The sequence below is a fragment of the Pelobates fuscus genome, chromosome 6 (genome assembly GCF_036172605.1).
Source record: "Pelobates fuscus isolate aPelFus1 chromosome 6, aPelFus1.pri, whole genome shotgun sequence".
Lineage (NCBI taxonomy): Eukaryota > Metazoa > Chordata > Amphibia > Anura > Pelobatidae > Pelobates > Pelobates fuscus.
Window position 1 is genome coordinate 164,943,683 of NC_086322.1, and position 19,640 is coordinate 164,963,322.

The following is a 19,640-nucleotide window of genomic DNA, read 5'->3' on the forward strand; positions in this document are numbered from 1 at the left end:
ATGCAGAGCGTGAGGACGTCCCACGTCAGTTAGGCGACCAAAAGCCTGTTTAGACTCAATAAGTGCCTCTAGTAGCTGTCTGATTTCTCAAAATTTCAATAATTTACATTGCAAGACTAAGTGTGACAGTGACGCTGCACACAAACCACTTCAATGAGATGAAGTGGTCTTTCTGCCTACAGTGTCCCTTTATTAAAGGACCACTCTAGTGCCAGGAAAACATACTCGTTTTCCTGGCACTAGAGTGCCCTGAGGGTGCCCCCACCCTCAGGGACCCCCTCCCGCCCGGCTCTGGAAAGGGGAAAGGGGTAAAAACTTACCTTTTTCCAGCGGTGGGCGGAGAGCTCTCCTCCTCCGATCCTCCTCTTCTCCTCCCCATCGGCTGAATGCGCGCGCATTCAGCCGGTCACATAGGAAAGCATTCATAATGCTTTCCTATGGACGCTTGCGTGCTCTCACTGTGATTTTCACAGTGAGAATCACGCAAGCGCCTCTAGCGGCTGTCAATGAGACAGCCACTAGAGGAAATAGGGGAAGGCTTAACCCATTCACAAACATAGCAGTTTCTCTGAAACTGCTATGTTTATGAAAAAATGGGTTACCCCTAGAAGGACCTGGCACCCAGACCACTTCATTAAGCTGAAGTGGTCTGGGTGCCTAGAGTGGTCCTTTAAGGGATAAACTATGTAGAGTAACACTTTATTAATCAGAGATAATGGCACGAATAGCCAGATTTAAACCTTTACAAATCCACCAAACACTACTGCAGGTGATTTGGAAGGTAATAATTTATTCATGTGACTGCAGATTACTAAACTTATCTGTATAATTGTAAATAATAATACCAGATAAAAGGGTTTCTCACCAGTCAAGTGGCCTTTGTGCACTTGGATCAGGTATGATTTTGGGTTCTTCATCCAGCCATCCCTCTGGCTTTTCAGCATTCACATCTTCTATCTGAGCCGGTCCGCCCTCATCCCTGTGACATATAAACAAAAACAAATTATAACAACAAATACTAATATCTTGGTGACAGTAAAATAAAATAAGGAATTTTAGACATATTGTAGAAGAGCAGTTTAGAGTTACCTTAAAATCTGTAACAAACCTTTTTTTCACCTATGAGAAGAACTTGTAATTTGGACCTTTCACAGATGTAATGGGTGTGAGTGTTGTGTGTGCATTTCTGACTGAGTGTATCTGTGTCTCTGGCATTCTGTACCTGTGCATGTGCCTGAGCATGTGTGTGAATATATGTGTCTGGGAGCATGTGTGGGGTGGTTGCTTGTGGTTTTTTTTTGTAGGCTGGGAAAAACCTGGTACTTGCGCTCTGACTACCTTATACAGTGCCGGAACTGCGACAGACCAGAATGCTCAGGCTAATACTTTCTCATTTGCCAAAGCAGCAGAGAGGGAATGGGCTGCTGTGGACTCTCTTTTAGTATTACAACATAAAAACATTAAAAAACATTTAATACTGAATGAAATGATGGCAACAGGGGACTCCAGACACTATAACCAGATTAATTAGATGAAGCAGATACAGTGCTATAAAGGGCAAACCAATAAATGAAAATAAAAATTGTGTGACTAGTCTGGAAACTACTTGGTATCTAGTGTTTATCAACTCCTATTATACCCTATGGGAGCTGTTAAAAGTTTCATCAGCCCGGACCTTTGGGTTGATAATGGTACGATTTAGTAGTTTCGAAATAGTCCCTATGTTCGCAGCAGTTTTTTAAGCAAGTAGTGCCTTGGAAATTAGCCCTAAGTGTGAGGATTTGGCATGTGGGATGACAGAAGGAGTAGAAACGAAATGAAATTAATTAATTCAATTTATCCCTTTAAGGAAGAGGAAAGCTACTTGCCAAGCCCACCTGGTCATTTAGAGGTGCACTAGCCACTCATTTGTTTGCCTTGAGTCAGGGACCTGGCAAGCAGTGCTTATTTTGCACTTTTGTTTATTGTTTTCCAAGAGGGGGTCATGTACAGGGGCCAACTGGTTTTATATGGGATCTTTAGATCCCACTACATATGTTTCCCAAAGTTGGTGGGAAGGGGAAGTTTTAAGCCTTTAATGGCTCAAGCTCTAGACAGCTGATAATAGTTTTAATTAATGTTTTCCTTCCATGCTGATCTGCCATGTAGAAACCAACACTGGCAGAAAAGTTCTTAGCTGGTGACAACTTTTACAGTGTATTTCTGCTATCAGTAGAAGCTATTAATCTCAACAGTAGGGGCATTAAATATCTCAAATTAAAAACACCAAGCTAAGTCAAAAAGAGAGGGTGACATTAACTCAATTCTTAAAGTTGTTTTCCTGGCACTATAGCTTCCAATAGAGACCCCCTCTCGTCCAGTGGTGAGAAAGGGGTTAAAAACCACTTCTATCACTTACCTGAGTCCAGCACCGGCGCTGGCTCGGAATAAGCCTCCGCTTTTCCCCCCACCGGCGGGAGAGACCTAATGCGCATGTGCAGCAATGGCCATACTCGCAATTGGATTTCACCTGTAGGAAAGCATTATACAATGCTTTCATATCGGGTTTCAGGTGACGCTGGACATCCTCATGCATAATGTGAGGACATCCAGCGTCAGTTAGATGACCAAAAGTAACCTAACATCTCGGAAGTCCCTCTAGACAGCCACTAGAGGTGGAGTTAACCCTAGCAAGTAATTATTGCAGTTTCTCAATAACCACTTCAATGAGTTGATCTGGTCTGGGTGCCTAAAGTGTCCCTTTAAATATAACAGAAAATATGTTAGCAAGATGCAAGGAGAGATAATAACATGGAGCTCACGTAAATGGTAAATTAGGTTACTTGACCTTGGTAAAGAGAAAATTCAATAATTTGGTAGGTGAAAGAGAATAGACAGGGACAGTAGAGTGTAGGTCAATAAAATGCCATGTTGTTAGAGTAAGTAGAAAAATAATGACTCCCCTTTGGATGATGGAAGACAGTACATCATATTTGATGTAAGTATGTGGGAGAGACAGTTGGAGTTTGCAAATAAAATGCATACAATCATCACACATTGCGTCAAATTAAACAACTGACAGTCCAAATGATTCTTCCAAATATCTCTGCTACTGAGTTAATAAAGCTCACACCTGTTAATAATCTGTTAATAATTCTTACCAATCTTCGGGTTCTACCACATTAGGATCAGGAATTTTTGCCCTTTCATCCCACTCTTTTGGCTTTTTGTCTTTAGGATCATCAATTTCTTTGGGAGGGTTAAGTGGTGGGATCACGTCTTCCAACAAACTTCCTTGGCTGACAACAGTCTGATCAATAAGCATCTCAAATGTGTTGTCTGGCTTCACAACTAAGTGGAACAAAAAGTCGATGGGCTGTTAATTCCACATGAGAACATCCTGCATGAGAACATTATCTGGGATTTAACTGGACCATTTGCTTGAACGTATCCATTTAAACAGTGACATGTAATTAAAGTAGCATTGTTTCGTGGGCATATATATGTCACAATGGTATCCTGGCTTTGCTCTGCAGGTGTTCCATTTTTTTTTTTTTAAATCAACGCATCTCTATAGGAAGCATTTAGCGTCTCCATGCAAAGCGTGGATACGCTTAACGTAGGTTCAGCACACAGTGCAGCACTGAAATAGGAAGCACCTCTAGTGGGCGTCTGAGTGACTGCCACTTGGGGTGTTACTAGACAGCAATGTAAACACTGTCTTTTCTGTAAAAAGTCCCTGTTTACATTGAAAAGCATGCAGGACAGACTAAAACTTGAACAAGTCAAACAACAATATTCATGTAGCGCCAAGGAAAATATTCCAAACACAATAGTATATAATAATAAGAGCAATAAAAACACACAGAATATAAAAAGAGTCCAATATGAAAGAATAAAAATTACCAAATGGTACGGCACAGTCTCAAAGGTGGCAATAGATCTTCTAGTCCTGGTATGAGACTTTCTGGGTAGATTCGCTTAATAGCAGTATATGAAAAGGAAGCAAAAACAGAGGCAAACCAATTGTGCAATATGGTAGTACCTGGTAGGACAAGCGACACTTAGATAACATGTCAACTCACATATGGTAGAACGTAAATCACAACTGGATAACGATGAGGTAGATCTTGTGGAATGAAAAAAAAAGCAGCCAATAGTGCTCTCTATATAGACAGATAAGTATAAATAAGGTAAATAAAAATATGCTTACAATAGAGTGAGCAGACTAACCGCTCTATGTATCAAGCCTATGTGGTATAATCCCCACCAAGGATTTCTTTGGTTGGTTGTTCACAGCAGGTAATGGGTCCAGATGGCAGGTAAAAGTATAAAAATAAATAATAATAAATTCTAAAAATATATGGCTCAAAGGCAGGTAGTGAGGTAGCCAAATACTTTATTTAACAACAGCATAAAGACCACAACATGTTTCTCAAGTGGTAAAAATATATACCTGACATAACTGGGTTTATATAGGCTTTAAAACACTTTATTTTGGCGCCATAATGACATCATTAATCACACGACCACAATTGCATGGCTATGGTTAAAAAAAAAAAAAAAAAAATTAAAAAAAGAAAATCCCCCCCAAATAGTAACTTTATTAGGTCTAAGAAATATAGTGTGTGTGGCAGATTATTTTTAAAATAGAAACTTTATTAGGTCTAAGCAATATATGACTGTTAAACCTGCTACTTATGTTTTCCCCTTCCAATATGGCCACCATATGCAACCATTATGCCATTCAATCTTTCTTCCTTATAGGCTAAGACCCTTTCTATAAGTTCAGCCTTTTCCCTCTCTCTGTAGCTGATTTGAGCATCATTCTTACATCCCCATGCAAGCTATAATCCCGAAATCTCGCGATATTGTGATCGGCCATATTTTAAACTATATGTCCCGTAATGCATAGCACCTATGCTGAGATTTTTATGTCATACCGTTCATTCCTAAACTCTCGTTTTTAAAATCTAGTTATACAAGCTACACTGCCACACACACTATATTGCTTAGAGCTAATAAAGTTACTATTTAGGGGGAAAACACAAACAAAAAAAAATGTATTTTATTTTTTTATTATAATTCTTTATTTTTGTAGTGCATAGATAGGATAGATTATGCATATCGAGGAGAGTGTACTTATTGATAGTGTACTGAACAAAGCTAAGATGCTGCTTAGACTAAGGCCACTGCAAGGAAAATACAAGAAAATCTAAGAAATGCTGCAAGATGAACAATGGCACGGCTGACAATACCACCAGTATGTCTTTCTACTGACATATTCTTATACTTATGCTAGGCCTGCATAGCAGATAAATAATAATGGACGAGCATTGAGGCAATCATATCATAAACAAAAAGAGAGCTGGTATTAACTGAGAATAAACAGTATGGCAGCTGTTAATAGGAGCTATTTGGATCAATGTGTGCTGACAAACATGAGGTATTAAGATGTCAACCCAGGGACAGCAGAAGAGGGACATATACAAGTAAGAGAAACCAATCAGGGTGGTACATTCCGGGCTCGCTCTTCCAAGCCCAATGAGTGATCTGGAAGCAGCACTCCATGTCTTGCAGCCCCTCCATGCCGTTTGTGCGAGGCGGTAACCGTAGATAGTCCCCTGTTCAGAGCCCCTCTAGGTTGTGAGCCACCTTCTGGGGAATCTCCCTTCACATCTTGCTGCCCAGGAGGGTGATGTCTGATCAAGGATCAGGGATGCAAGAACCCCTCGGGATCCAGAAGCGCCGGATCTATGGTTGTTAGGTTGAGCTGCATGACTCTCTCCTCCAGCAATGTGTACATAAATCCACATAAGCCATCAGGGAGTTTTCTTCCCACCTTAGATGTGTCTCTGCTGCGGTCGCCATCTTAGGTGTCTCAATACTTGGCGTTTTGGCTCTGATTGCTTACACAGAGTAGCAGGCTCAGTAGAGAAATGTGCTGGTGGGGGAAAAACCACCACAGGTGCAGGGGGTAGGGGGAGAACCAGTTAGTTGTCCCTTTGAAGAGCCGGTGTGGTACAGTGAGCAAGGAAACAAGGCGGCGGCCGTCCACCTTGTCCCTCACTCTAATAGGCCGCAAACTCCAGGGTGTCGTAATAATAATCCAGGCATTAGAATTCCCAAGTCCGGGCGCGGTGCCAGCACCAGCTGTCTGTTGGCTTCAGATGGGTACAGGCTCCGCTAATATTCAGCTCAGCAAGCCGAGTCCCTCAGGAGCCACTCAGGCATGCGATTGTCGGCATGGCGGTCAGGACCCCCTCCCCCCAATTTTATTAGCCATAGCCATGCAATTGTGTTCATGTGATTAATGACGTCATTTTGGCACCAAAATGAAGTGTTTTAAAGCCTATATAAACCCAATTATGGCAGGTATATGTTTTTACCCCTTGAGAAAGCCCTAAGGAGAGAAAAGCGTTGTGGTTTTTATGCTGTTGTATTTTGGCTACCTTACTACCTGCTTTTTAGTCATATATTTTTAGAACTTATTATTATCTATTTTTATACTTTTACCTGACATCTGGACCTATTACCTACCGTGGACAACCAACCAAAGAAATCATTGTGGGGATTATACCACCCAGGTTTGATACATAGAGCGTTTAGTCTGCTCACTCTATTGTAAGTATATTTTTATTTACCTTATTGATACTTACCTATCTGTATAGAGAGCACTATTGGCTGCTTTTTTGTCATTCCATATGATCTTTGTTATCCAGTTGTGATTTACTATCATTCTACTGTGTACCAAAACCAGAGGGATATTCTGCAAGTGGGGATTGTATACCACTGCATGCTGTTTTACCTAGAGCTGGTTATAGCTCTACCATATGTGAGTTGACACCTTATCTAAGTATCGTTTGTCCTACAACATTGTACTATTGGTTTGCCTCTACCATACTGCACTATTGGTTTGGCTCTGTTTTTACTTTCTTTTCATATACTGCTATTAAACAAAGCTACCAAGAAAGTCCCATACCAGGGCTAGAAAATCTATTGCCACCTTCGAGACTGTGCTGTACCATTTGGTGTTTTTTATTCTTTCATGTTTAATTGTGGACTCTTTTAAAATCCTGTGTGTTTATTGCTTTTATTATTATAAACTATTGTGTTTGGAGTATTTTTCTTGGTGCTACCTGTATGTTTGACTTGTTCTAGTTTGCTTGGGGGTTGGAGGGATTCCTCTATTATCAGGTTTGCTGCCTCCTATCCTAGTGTTCTTAGTTTGTTTAGCGCTGCTCTATTCCTGGTTCAGTTTTAGAGACACCGAAACCAATACATTAAGCTGTAGTGATTTTGGTGACTATAGTGTCCCTTTAAATGAGAATTCACTGAAAATCTAGCATTAGCGGTCTTGGTAAGCGTGTCACAGATCATCTGTCTCTGTATTTGGATATTTGGACAAAACTAATTTTTGAGAGAGTAATTAAACCGTTATCGAAGATGTCTTACAAGTGAATAAACAGTTAGGAGGTGCTTCTTCACTCACTACAGATGTTGTGATAACTATGTATCTATGTTCATTTGCTTAGAAGGGCAAAAGGAGAGCATGCTGCGACTATTTTGCAATTTCTATAAAATTTGTCTTAAAGGCTACAGCATTTTTATTCACTTAACACTTTTTTTTTTGAGGGGGTGCAATGGTATGGGAAATATATTGGGGATATGAATTGTTAGTGGATCAGAATTTAGTTTAGTAAATCAAAATATGAACTTAAAACTTAAGAATTAAACACCTTTATAGGTCTCAATATAAGTGAAAATAAACATCCCTGCCATGTGAACTCCATTGCCCTCTGTCTGCTAGTCTCAAAACCACATCGTACATGTTTCACCCTTTAGCTATGGATTGCTAAATCTTTTTCTTTAACCTTATAACCCTAAACTCCAAAATGTACTGAGCAGCCTACAGCCATTCTTAGAATACAATATCACCTGACCTTTTAAAATACCGTTACCTAGTTTGGGGGCAGTGAAATGGAGATCCGAGCAGACCGAAGCTCACATCTCAGCTCCTACACTGGATTATGATGGTTGCACTTCCCAGCCAACCAGAAAATTGACTGAGTGCTCAAGTGCTCAATGATGTGTTTTTCAAGCTGTAAGCCCGTAACGTTTAGGAATGAGGAAAGAGATTTAGAAGGAAATGAATGGGGGGAATCATAACACAGAGATAAAGGGAATTATATGCAGGAACAAATTTTGAAGATGGAAAGAGACAAATATAAGTTAAAGACAGAAGGGGAAAAAAAGAGAGAAAGTTGCATTAAATAGCAGAAAAAGAGGTGAAGGGTAAAGGGTCTGAATGGAGAGTCAATAAATTATTAACTATTAAGTATTTTGGGGCGGTAGAGTTTGGGGCGGTAAAATGGCACAAATAATTTATGTGGGATTTTTAATAGCTCAGAATGTTGCACATTGAGATAAGAACTTTTTCTCAATATGCACTTTAATTATGTATGCATCTTTTTATGTGCACTTTCTTTAAAACTCATTCTTTAAGGTCCTCCTTTTTTTTTTTTTTTTTTGTCATTGGTACAAATATAGACCATGACAGTCAGGTCATTATCAGTCACTTTCAATTCATCCATTCTGTCAGCAACATGCTGCACCCGAGCATCTGGGAGACAGCAAACTGCCTGGTTGGTGCGAGCAGAGCGGAGGATTACCCTATATACTCTTTTTTTATAATATAATCCCTTACCACCACAAACTGCCTAGCTTTCCTCCATTCTGGATCCCATTCAAAGAGGGGTTATTCCCCATGGCTGTTAGAAGGAGCAGCTTCACAGCCACTTCTGAGTTGATACTCTGAATATCTTCACTCAAGCGGGCGAATCAGCTGTGGTGTAGAAAATCAGGACTGGCAGCACTCTTCCCTCCCTCTCTGCTACCTCACCCAACTGTCACCCAGCTACCTGCCTGTTCCCCAGCTATCTCATCTTCTCCCACTCCCCTACCTGCCACCACTAAAGTTGGCTCAGTGAGCAGTAAGCCCTTTTCAAGGTTGTCCACCTACCTCAGTGTCACAATTTGTTTCTCTAGATCTCCAATCCATGTTTCCAGAGAAGTTGTTTACTCTCATTTGCCACAGCATTATGTTCCCTGAAAAGACTTGTCCAGGCAGGCATACATTCAGCATACTGCGCGCTGAGTCAAATTTCCAATCTTGCTAACCCTAATACTTGCCCCACTAAAACAACTGCAACATTTCAAAGTGTTTTCTAACTTCTGTGCTGTTTGAACTTCTGTGGGTACAAAATCCTACTTAAAGATAGACTACTTTAGGACAGACTACCAACAAACCTCTTAGTGTGCAAGCTGCTACGGTGGATTATATAGGTGCACACAAAGTCAGTCACACATGTATTCAAATACACGTATATACACAAATTCATACATATTATGCAGATATATACTTTAAGAGACATGCGTAAGTGCGGGTGTGATATACTGTATGAGGGGACACAAATATTGGGGCACATAGATATAGCTGATAACAACCGATATAGCTGATATAGCTGATAACACGGTTTATCACTGGTTGTAGTATATTATTGACATAAATTAAGCTTACCAAGTGTATAAAGATGTGTCTTTTTGTCATTAAAGTACTTTTTTAAATCAACCTCAGGACGCTTTGCATGTTTTTCATCATAGTCTCCAATGATAGGGTTTTTATGCCTGAAGATAAAATGCAGTTTATAGTCTTCTCCACACTTGTCTGGACCAAACATGATCGTATAAGGTGTTCTGTCATGAAACTCCTCCTACAAAGACATATAACAAAAAAACGATATAATTGTAGGCAAATGGCAGCTGCCATATTGTGAGAAATGTTAAAGGTACAAATTCATACAAATACACAAAAATAAGTCCTTTGCTCAAACTCCCACTACTCCTGGGTGTCAGCAATGACGATAGTATACATCAGCCCCAATACATACAATAAAAACCAAAGAAAAGAGTTACCTGCACACTATTCCAAATCCCTGTGCATATTTATATAAATAGAGGTTTTTAGTTCCACTCCAATGGCCATTAGATGTAAGCGTAGGACCCACCCAAGAGGTTTGCCTTGACGTGGCAGGTGGGCTTACATCTAATGGCCATTGGAGTGGAACTAAAAACCTCCATTTAAAAAACATGCACAGGGATTTGGAATAGTGTGCAGGTAGTTTTTTCTTAGTTTTTTTATTGTACAAATTCATAAAAGGCTATAAGACAGAAATAATATGCTGCGCTAGATATGTATTTTAGAATACAGAAAGGGGGTAAAATTATCAATTGAATATTAAAACACATGCCTTCCACTGCATATAGGAATTAGTCCTTCTCAATCCTTTTTTATGATTCCTTAATTGAGAAACAAACACTGAAGTAGAGAACAAATATTAAAACCTCACACACCAGGTTCTGACAGTGTGGATCAGTAAGTAGTTTTATGTAAGCTCCACCACAATCAATCCCATCTTGAAAATTCACTTCATATCTGGAACAGAAAGAAATTAGATCAGTAACGGTTATGGCCAAATTCCATCAAACAGAAAACCATGTGATAGTCTCAAGGCATTTAATATAAGTACAATTATTATTTTTTAAATGTTAATGCTCAAATGTTTAAACATTGATTTTTAAACACATTATTAAATGCAGGTAGTGACTCATGTAATTACAAGAATCACGTAATGGAAATGACAGAAACTAAAATATATGTTGGGAGAACACAATCAATCAATCAGTATCAATAAAGGAACTTTTACCAACATTTATTCAAAGAAACAAAACTGGTTAATTCACCTCTCAGTATTAGTTTAAAGGGAAACTATGAGATAAAAATGACCACGTATTCTTAAGCATTATCAGGTGTCACAATTTCCAGTTGCCCACTACACACTGTTGAGTGAAAAGTCAGCCCTTGAGTAGAAAATCACCCTGGTGAGTGTGCTAGCTCCAGGCTTGAAGTTTAGAGTAACAAAGCCCAGCATGTAGCATAGAACTTTACATTTTGAGCCCTGACCATGCATTAAAAACCAAAACCACAAACCACAATCAGGAGAGTCTCATTTTGGTCTGTGGATCTATTCATATCTCATAACAATTCCACTCATTAAAGAGATGCAGTCTGTCTGATTGACAGCTCAGAGGGCAGGCATAGTACAGATAACTGCAGTTCTAAGCCACTTTCAGAGCTGAGAATTCCCCATCGCCTTTCCAATAATAAATAGTTGCAAAGGTGCTTAGAATGAAGCTTTAAAGGAACTTGACAAGCCCCTAAAGTACTTTAGGGTTAATAGCATATCCCCTTTCGCTTATTTTTTAAAAGTGCAGTTTTCACAAGAAACACCCTAAGTAACACCCCAGTTGTTAGTCAGACAACCGGGAGGGTTGTCTTCCTCATTCAAAACGGAAATGAGGACTTTTCATAGAGAACCATTGGTTTCAATCCTTTGATTGGATTGCATTCTTCACAAGAAGCATCGCCGGTGGATCATGGCAATTGCTACACATGCTCCATAAGTCCCAATGTTCCTCTAGGAAATGCATTGGCTGGGAGATTATTATTAGTGCCGATCTTGCAGAGGAGGAGCAGTTTAGAAGTAAATTTGTTATTGAGGGGCCCCTAAAAATAGTCTATGATTTATTTATAATATCAGTTCAGACTTTTTGAACAAAAGCAACATTAGCAAATTGCTAACGTGGGACATTGGCTAAAATCTATCAAAGAGTTTTGAAAAGTGTCTTTTACAGTGGTTTTGGTCTAAATTTATTCGTATTTATAGAAGTGAAACAGAACACTTTTGAGGCGGAAGAAGTGATGAATATATCTGTTGTGGCGTTAAAAAAAATGGTATACATTCATAAACAAAGGTTAGAAATGAAATGAAATAAAAGATGTAACACTGAACAGCATGTTCAGTAGCAATCTGCTCCCCTGTCCCATAGTGTTCTTTCCCCCCTCCCATGTTCCACAGTGTTCTTTCCCCTCTTCCCTATCCCATAGTGTTCTTTCCCCCCCTCACCGTCCCATAGTGTTCTTCCCCCCCTCACCGTCCCATAGTGTTCTTCCCCCCCCTCACCGTCCCATAGTGTTCTTCCCCCCCTCACCGTCCCATAGTGTTCTTTCCCCCCCTCACCGTCCCATAGTGCTTTTTCCCCGCCTCATCGTCCCATAGTGTTCTTCTCACCTCCCCTGTCCCATTTGCAGAAATTCATCACTTTTTAAGCCTATGCTAGAAAAGTATAGCAGAAATTCCACTACTGTCAACCTTTAGTTTTGATATCCTGTTTTACATGTACCATAGTAGCTATTGTAACCTGTCTGGTAACTTGAATAATTGATCATTAAACCCTCCATAACACAATATATGTTCAATGATTGATATATCTAATGAAAACAAGCACAGCACATGGATTGTAGTTTGGAAACTTACTGAATAATGAGAGGTTTACTGTCAAATATAAAAGGCTTGTTCAGTTTTGCTGAAATGGCATGGTGTCTTGCCACAGACTTCAGAACCAGCCCCATGTCTCCTGACAATTTGTTTTCTTTCAACTCTTCCACTTCCCATCTCCCTGGGTAAAAAAACACAAGTATAGTTAGGGTATAACACAAGTTATGGGACTAACCAATGTACAAGATATCCTCACCACAATGGGTTACTATTACAGAATATATAGGACAGTGTGTTACGATAACATCATATGTAGGACAGTCTACCACCATTACATGATGTGTAGGTTTGTGTGTTACCATTACATGATGTGTATGGCATTGTGTTACCATTACATGATGTGTATGGCATTGTGTTACCATTGCAATATGTGTATGGTAGTGTTTTATCATTACATTATGTGTAGGGCAGTGTGTTATCATTACATGATGTGTAGGTTTGTGTGTTACCATTATATGTTGTGTATGGTTGTGTGTTATCATTATATAATTATATGGTAGTGTGTTATTATTACATGATGTGTAGGGCAATGTGTTACCATTACATGATGTGTAGGGCAGTGTGTTACCATTACATGATGTGTATGGTGTTGTGTTACCATTGCAATATGTGTATGGTAGTGTTTTATCATGACATGATGTGTAGGGCAGTGTGCTATCCCTACATAATGTGTAGGTTTGTGTGTTACCATTATATGTTGTTTATGGTAGTTTATCATCATTACATATTTATATGGTATTGTGTTGTCGTTACATTATTTCTTTATTTACTTATTTATAAAATATTTTACCAGGAAAGATACATTGAGATTTCTCTCGTTTTCAAGTATGTCCTGGGTCAACAAATCATTGCATTGTTACAATTAGGGTACAATAAAATACAAAAACAATATTAATACACAATAAATACAAAATTTAACATAGAACAGGTAGGAAATATATAATCAACCATGACAGGTGCATTCTGTTTTGAGGTATGTAGAGAGGGATCTCTTAAAGAACTTAAAGGACTTTAGGCTTAGGGAAGATTTTAAATTGTGCGGGAGGTCGTTCCACAATTGCGGTGCTCTGTAGGAGAAGGAGGATCGGCTGCTTTCTTTTTGTATTGAGGTAGACAAAGTAAAGTGTTGGTACTGGATCGGAGGTTATAGGAAGTGGGAACAGCCGGGGAAAGCATTGTGTTCAGGTAGGGTGGGAGTTTCCCAGAAAAGCTCTTAAACACAAGGCTGGAAAGATGAAGGGTGCGTCTGGATTCCAGCGACAGCCAGTTCAGTTCTTTTAGCATGTCACAATGGTGGGTCCTGTAATTACATTGTAGCACAAATCGGCAGAACGAGTTATACAATGTTTTGAGTTTATTAATGTGGGATTGCGATGCAGATGCATATACTACATCCCCATAATCAATGATTGGCATCAGCATTTGCTGTACAATCTTTTCCTTTACTGTAGGGCTCAGGCAGGATTTGTTTCTGTACAGGGCACCTAGTTTTGGATAAAGTTTAGATGCAAGCTTTTCTATATGCAGGCTAAAAGATAGATTGGGGTCTAACATCATACCCAAGTATTTAAAAGAGTGGACTGCGGTCAGTGTGCCATTTGAATTTGTTTTGATGGATAGGTGGGAATTGTGTAATTTGTGTAATTTATGTACTTTTCCAAAGATCATTGTGACAGTTTTGTCAGTGTTCAGGAAGAGTTTGTTTTTTGCGATCCACTTTTCTACCTCTGTAAACTGGTCTTGGAGCACAGCCTCAAGCTGCGGTAGATCGGAATTGCTAGATTACCATGTCATCTGCGTACATGTGTACATTTGAGGATTTGCAGACATTAGGCAGATCATTTATAAATAATGTAAATAGTAGGGGGCCGAGAATGGAACCTTGGGGAACACCACACGTGACTGGGAGAGGGAGGCAGTCGCTGTCAGAAATGGACACATATTGCGAGCGATCTGATACATACGATCGAAACCAGTTAGCGAATGATCACCAATACCTGTGTTTTTGAGTTTGTGCAGTAGAATGTCGTGGTCTACTGTGACAAAGGCCTTTGCAAAATCAAGGAAAATAGCTCCAGTTAGGTCTCCTTGTTCCATACCAGTTTGGATGTCATTGCAAACTTTTAAAAGGGCAGTTGTAGTGGAGTGATTCTGGCGAAAGCCCGATTGACCAGGGGTCAGATAGTTTGATTGTTGGTAGTACTCACATAGTTGCGTATGGACAAATTTTTCTAAGATTTTTGACAATACCGGGAGCAATGATATAGGGCGATAGTTAGAAACCAAAGTAGTATCACCACTTTTATGGATAGGCACTACTCTCGCAGTCTTCCAAAGTTTGGGTATGTATCCAGACACCAAGGATTCGTTAATTAAAGTTGCGACGGGTTCAGCAATTGCTGGCGCACTGAGCTTCAACAGCATTGCTGGGATTTGATCAGGTCCGGACTGGTTTTTCATTTTTAAAATGTTTTTCAATGACACTAACAGGTACAGGTCTAAAAATGAACTCGTCTATATTGGGACTTTGCAAATTTAGTGAGACCTGATCCACATTTGTAGTTTCAGGATGCGTGTCATTTATTAGCTTGGCAATCAGGGCAGTAGAGCATCTGACAAAATAATTGTTAAAGGCATTTGCTACATCTAAGGGAAGTTGCAGGGTTTGGTTATCCACTTTGACAGTGGAGGGTTGGGAGTGGATTGGGGGAGTTTGTAGTTTATTTATGACTTTCCAAAAGTTTCTAGGGTTTGAGATGTTATTGTTCAGATTGTCAATTTTGTCTGTTTTGTGCATATATTTCACCATTGTCTATACGCACAGTGATCATTCATAGAGCCAGTACGCTTAAACTTTGACCACAAAGAATCCCAAAACTGGTACATTTGGATGAGGTCAGCTGTGATCCAGTTCATATGTGCTCCTTTTACCCTCACATTACGCAGCGGGGCATGCAAATTCCAAATTTGTAGGAGTTCAGACATGCTGTGTAGGGCAGTGTGTTACCATTACATGATGTGTATGGCATTTTGTTACCATTGCAATATGTGTATGGTAGTGTTTTATCATTACGTGCTGTGTAGGCTTGTGTGTTACCATTATATGATGTGTATAGTAGTGTATTATCATTACATGATTAAATGGTATTGTGTTGTCATTACATGATGTGTAGGACAGTGTGTTACCATTACATGATGTGTAGGGCAGTGTGTTACCATTACACCATGTGTAGGGCAGTGTGTTACCATTATATGATGTGAAGGGCAGTGTTTTACCATAATATGATGTGTATGGTAGTGTTTTACCATAATATGATGTGTATGGTAGTGTTTTACCATAATATGATGTGTATGGTGGTGTTTTACCATTATATGATGTGTATGGTAGTGTTTTACCATAATATGATGTGTATGGTAGTGTTTTACCATTATATGATGTGTATGGTGGTGTTTTACCATTATATGATGTGTATGGTGGTGTTTTACCATTATATGATGTATAGGGCAGTGTTTTACCATTACTCCGCTCCGAGTGGAGCGGAATGCGCAGCGCAGCAAGAGCCGCTCAGACATTCAAACAGTCCATAGGAACAGACAGGACAACACGTTTAGGGCAGAGAGACACTATAGTGTTAAGAATACAGTTGTGTAGTCTTTTTTTTTATAATATTTCATAATTTGATTTTTTAACAAATACAATTATACAAACGAATTACATTACAAAAATGTCTCGACATAATGTAACAATCGTAAAACAAGACACATAATAACAAACCTTACATAAATGTACTACATTCATACAGGTAATCCTGTCAGAGCAGAGTCGTGTTTATCTCTTAAAGTTAATACATTTGTTTCAAGTTCAGGATGGCGTCTATAAGGATGAAATTTTTTCGTATATAGCTATTTTCTTAATTTGAGTAATATGGTTATTGGAGAAATGTTTCGAGTTTCGAGTTCTGATTTCAGTGAGAATATGATATTTTTGAAAAGATCTCCAGTTTCTAGCTATTTTTGATTTTCGTAGCTATAAAAAAATGGACAGCAATACAAATATCGCTACTTGATTTTAAATTCCAATTTATATGGAGTAAAGCGATTGTAGGGGAGAATTATAACTTTATACCTGTCAAAACATAATAAAGGTTGGAAACCCAGGACCATAATGAATTAACACAGGGGCAAGCCCACCATATATGAATATAGGAACCTATATTGGTGCCACATCTCCAACAGGTGGGATTGCAATCATGATACATTTTGGCTAGCTTCTTTGGAGTTAGGTACCATTTATTCATAATTTTGAATTTGGCATTCTACCAAATTTAAACAATGAATGTTTTTATAGATTCGATTCAAGGAAGAACACCATTCTTTTATAGATATAGTTATTTCTAAGTCTTGTTCCCAAGAGTTTATTATTTTCACTGGGTTGTCATTAAGCAAATCTAGAAGGAGATTTGTTTTAGAGGTGACTTTATTCACATGTTTGTAATTAAAAATATTTTCCATATAATATGCAGATTGAGAAGAAGATTTTAAAACATTAATATCTACAAAAAAAGTTATTCGCAAATATGTAAAGATTTCTCTATTCGGGACATGAAAGTCTGTTACCAGCGCTTGGAAGGTAATTATCTTATTATTCATTATTTGTGAAATAGTAATAGAATCTTTATTTGGCCAATATTTTAATGACAGATCTTTCATGTTCTGTTCTAATACAGTTAATTTACAAGATTTCGGTATATACTGAACAATTCCCAAAGCTTTTTTAATCTCCTCCCAAACTTGTATTAGTTGGAATAATATGGGTGATTTAGCTATAAGCAGATCCGTACACCTCTCATCGCTATTAAACCATAAATAATATTCCAACTTTTTTTGTCTTAGTGGCTTCTGCTTCAATGGAATACGAAGAGTCTTCACTCATATTGTTATCTTGTAGTTTGTATACATGTTTTACTATATTTGCATTATATATAAGCTTTATATTTGGGAAGTTTATGCCTCCTTGTTTTAATTTCTTAGAAAGTACCTTTAATCTAATCCTAGGTTTTTTATTATTCCATATATAAGATGAAAAGCTGGTTTGAATCATATCAAGCCAGCTTTTAGAGATTTTTAGGGGAAGCATTGAAAATAAATAGGACCACTTAGGTAAAATGTATGCATTCATAGTATTTATTTTCCCCCACCATGATGTATTCACTTTTCTCCATGATTTTAATGTTTTATTTGTTTGTTTTAATAACTTCAAAACATTAATTTCCTTAGCTGGAATTAATACGCCTAAGTGATTTATTTATTTTTTAGTCCAAATAAAGTTATATTCCTTGCTTAATTTTTCCACTATGTGTCGCTCCATATTCTTATACATTGCCGTAGATTTTGATATATTTCATTTATAATTTGAGACAGAACCATATCTATTGATTTCTTGCATTAATTATGGAAAAGATAGTTCAGGTGATCTCAGTGAGACAGTAGTGTCATCCGCATATAGGGAGATTTTTATTTCTCTTGAGATGGTATGAAAGCCCTTAATTTTACTATTGTCTCTGATGTTAATTGCTAAAGGTTCGAGTGATAATATATATATATAACAGAGGTGACAAAGGACACCCCTGTCTTGTACCGTTCTTTAAATCGAACCATTCTGTACAAATATTAGTTTCAACAGTCCTCGCAGAAGAAGCGGAATATAGTGCCATAATTGTTTTTAAGATCCTTCCCCTGAACCCAAAACCCTCCAGGAGTCTCTCAAGGTATCCCCAGCTGACCCTGTCAAACGCTTTTTCTGCATCTAATGCCAGGGTCAGCAGGGGAATTAACCTCTTTCCGGATTGATCCAACATAACCCAAAATCCGTCTCGCGCTATTTTGTTGTGGGACAAAACCAGATTGATCTATATGTATTATATTTGAAATTATACTTTTAATTATTTCAGCAATAATAGAAACGTATAATTTAATGTCAACATTAATTAACAAAATTGGTCTATAATTTCCCACATATCTACTATCCTTATTTGGCTTTAGAATAGGTAGAATATTGGATTGAAGTAATTCTTTATGTATTTTTTTACTTGATGCAAACTCATTAAAGAAATCTGTAAGGGGTTTAATCAGAGTAGATTTCATTAACTTATAGTATACATTTGTATACCCATCTGGACCGGGGGTTTTGTTCATTTCTAGTTTACTTATTTGTCTATCAACTTCTTCTGAGGAGATTAGTAGCTTGAACTGAGCTGGATCTAATGTGTAGGGCAGTGTGTTACCATTATATGATGTGAATGGCAGTGTTTTACCATAATATGATGTGTATGGTAGTGTTTTACCATTATGTGATGTGTATGGTAGTGTTTTACCATAATATGATGTGTAGGGCAGTGTTTTACCATAATATGATGTGTATGGTAGTGTTTTACCATTATATGATGTGTAGGGCAGTGTGTTATCATTACATGATGTGAAGGGCAGTGTGTTAGCATTACACAATGTGTAGGGCAGTGTGTTGTCATTACACAATGTGTAAGGCAGTGTGTTATCATTATATGATGTGTATTGTAGTGTTTTACCATTATATGATGTGTATCGCAGTGTTTTACCATTATATGATGTGTAGGGCAGTGTGGTACCATTACTCCGCTCCGAGTGGAGCTGAATGTGCAGCGCGGCAAGAGCCGCGCACACATTCGAACAGTCCATAGGAACTGGCGGGACAATAAGTTTAGGGCAGAGAGACACTATAGTGTTAAGAATACAGTTGTATAGTCTTAACGTTAAGTGTTGCTTTAATCTAAATCTAACATTTGGTTGGGATTTCAGTACCACAACATACAAATGAAACATAGCGGAAATTATCCCACTCAGTCTATAGATTCAGCACTTAAGAAAACATGCTAAAAATTTAAAAACGAACACAACTTGACCAACTGAAGTAAAAAACCCTTACCATCGTACTTAGCAATTTCTTCATCAGCATCTTCCTTTGTGGTTTTGGAGAGCACCCAGCTGGCAATATATAAGTGTCAAACAAAAAATGTCAATATGTAGAAAAGATAAAGATAGAGGTTGTTTACTAGTATTGTACCTCTATGTCTCTGGACACATGTTATTGATTAGACAGGAACATTTGCTTTAATAGTAAAGCATTAACAAATAAAAAAAAATATATCACATTAAAAGGCACTCAGA

At 38.3% G+C, this 19,640-nt stretch overlaps 1 protein-coding gene across 2 annotated transcripts in view; it reads right to left on the reverse strand.

Annotated features, from left to right (window-relative positions):
• The window catches only part of CLGN (calmegin), a 54,968-nt gene that overhangs the window by 13,956 nt on the left and 21,372 nt on the right, over window positions 1-19,640 (reverse strand). For both annotated transcript variants that reach the window (XM_063458450.1, XM_063458451.1), the window contains exons 4-9: window positions 19,399-19,457; window positions 12,417-12,558; window positions 10,393-10,474; window positions 9,560-9,752; window positions 3,141-3,330; window positions 866-979 (exon numbers count right to left, since the gene is read on the reverse strand). In XM_063458450.1, coding sequence (XP_063314520.1) covers window positions 866-979; window positions 3,141-3,330; window positions 9,560-9,752; window positions 10,393-10,474; window positions 12,417-12,558; window positions 19,399-19,457 — 780 coding nt within the window. The remainder of the gene's footprint in view (window positions 1-865; window positions 980-3,140; window positions 3,331-9,559; window positions 9,753-10,392; window positions 10,475-12,416; window positions 12,559-19,398; window positions 19,458-19,640) is intronic.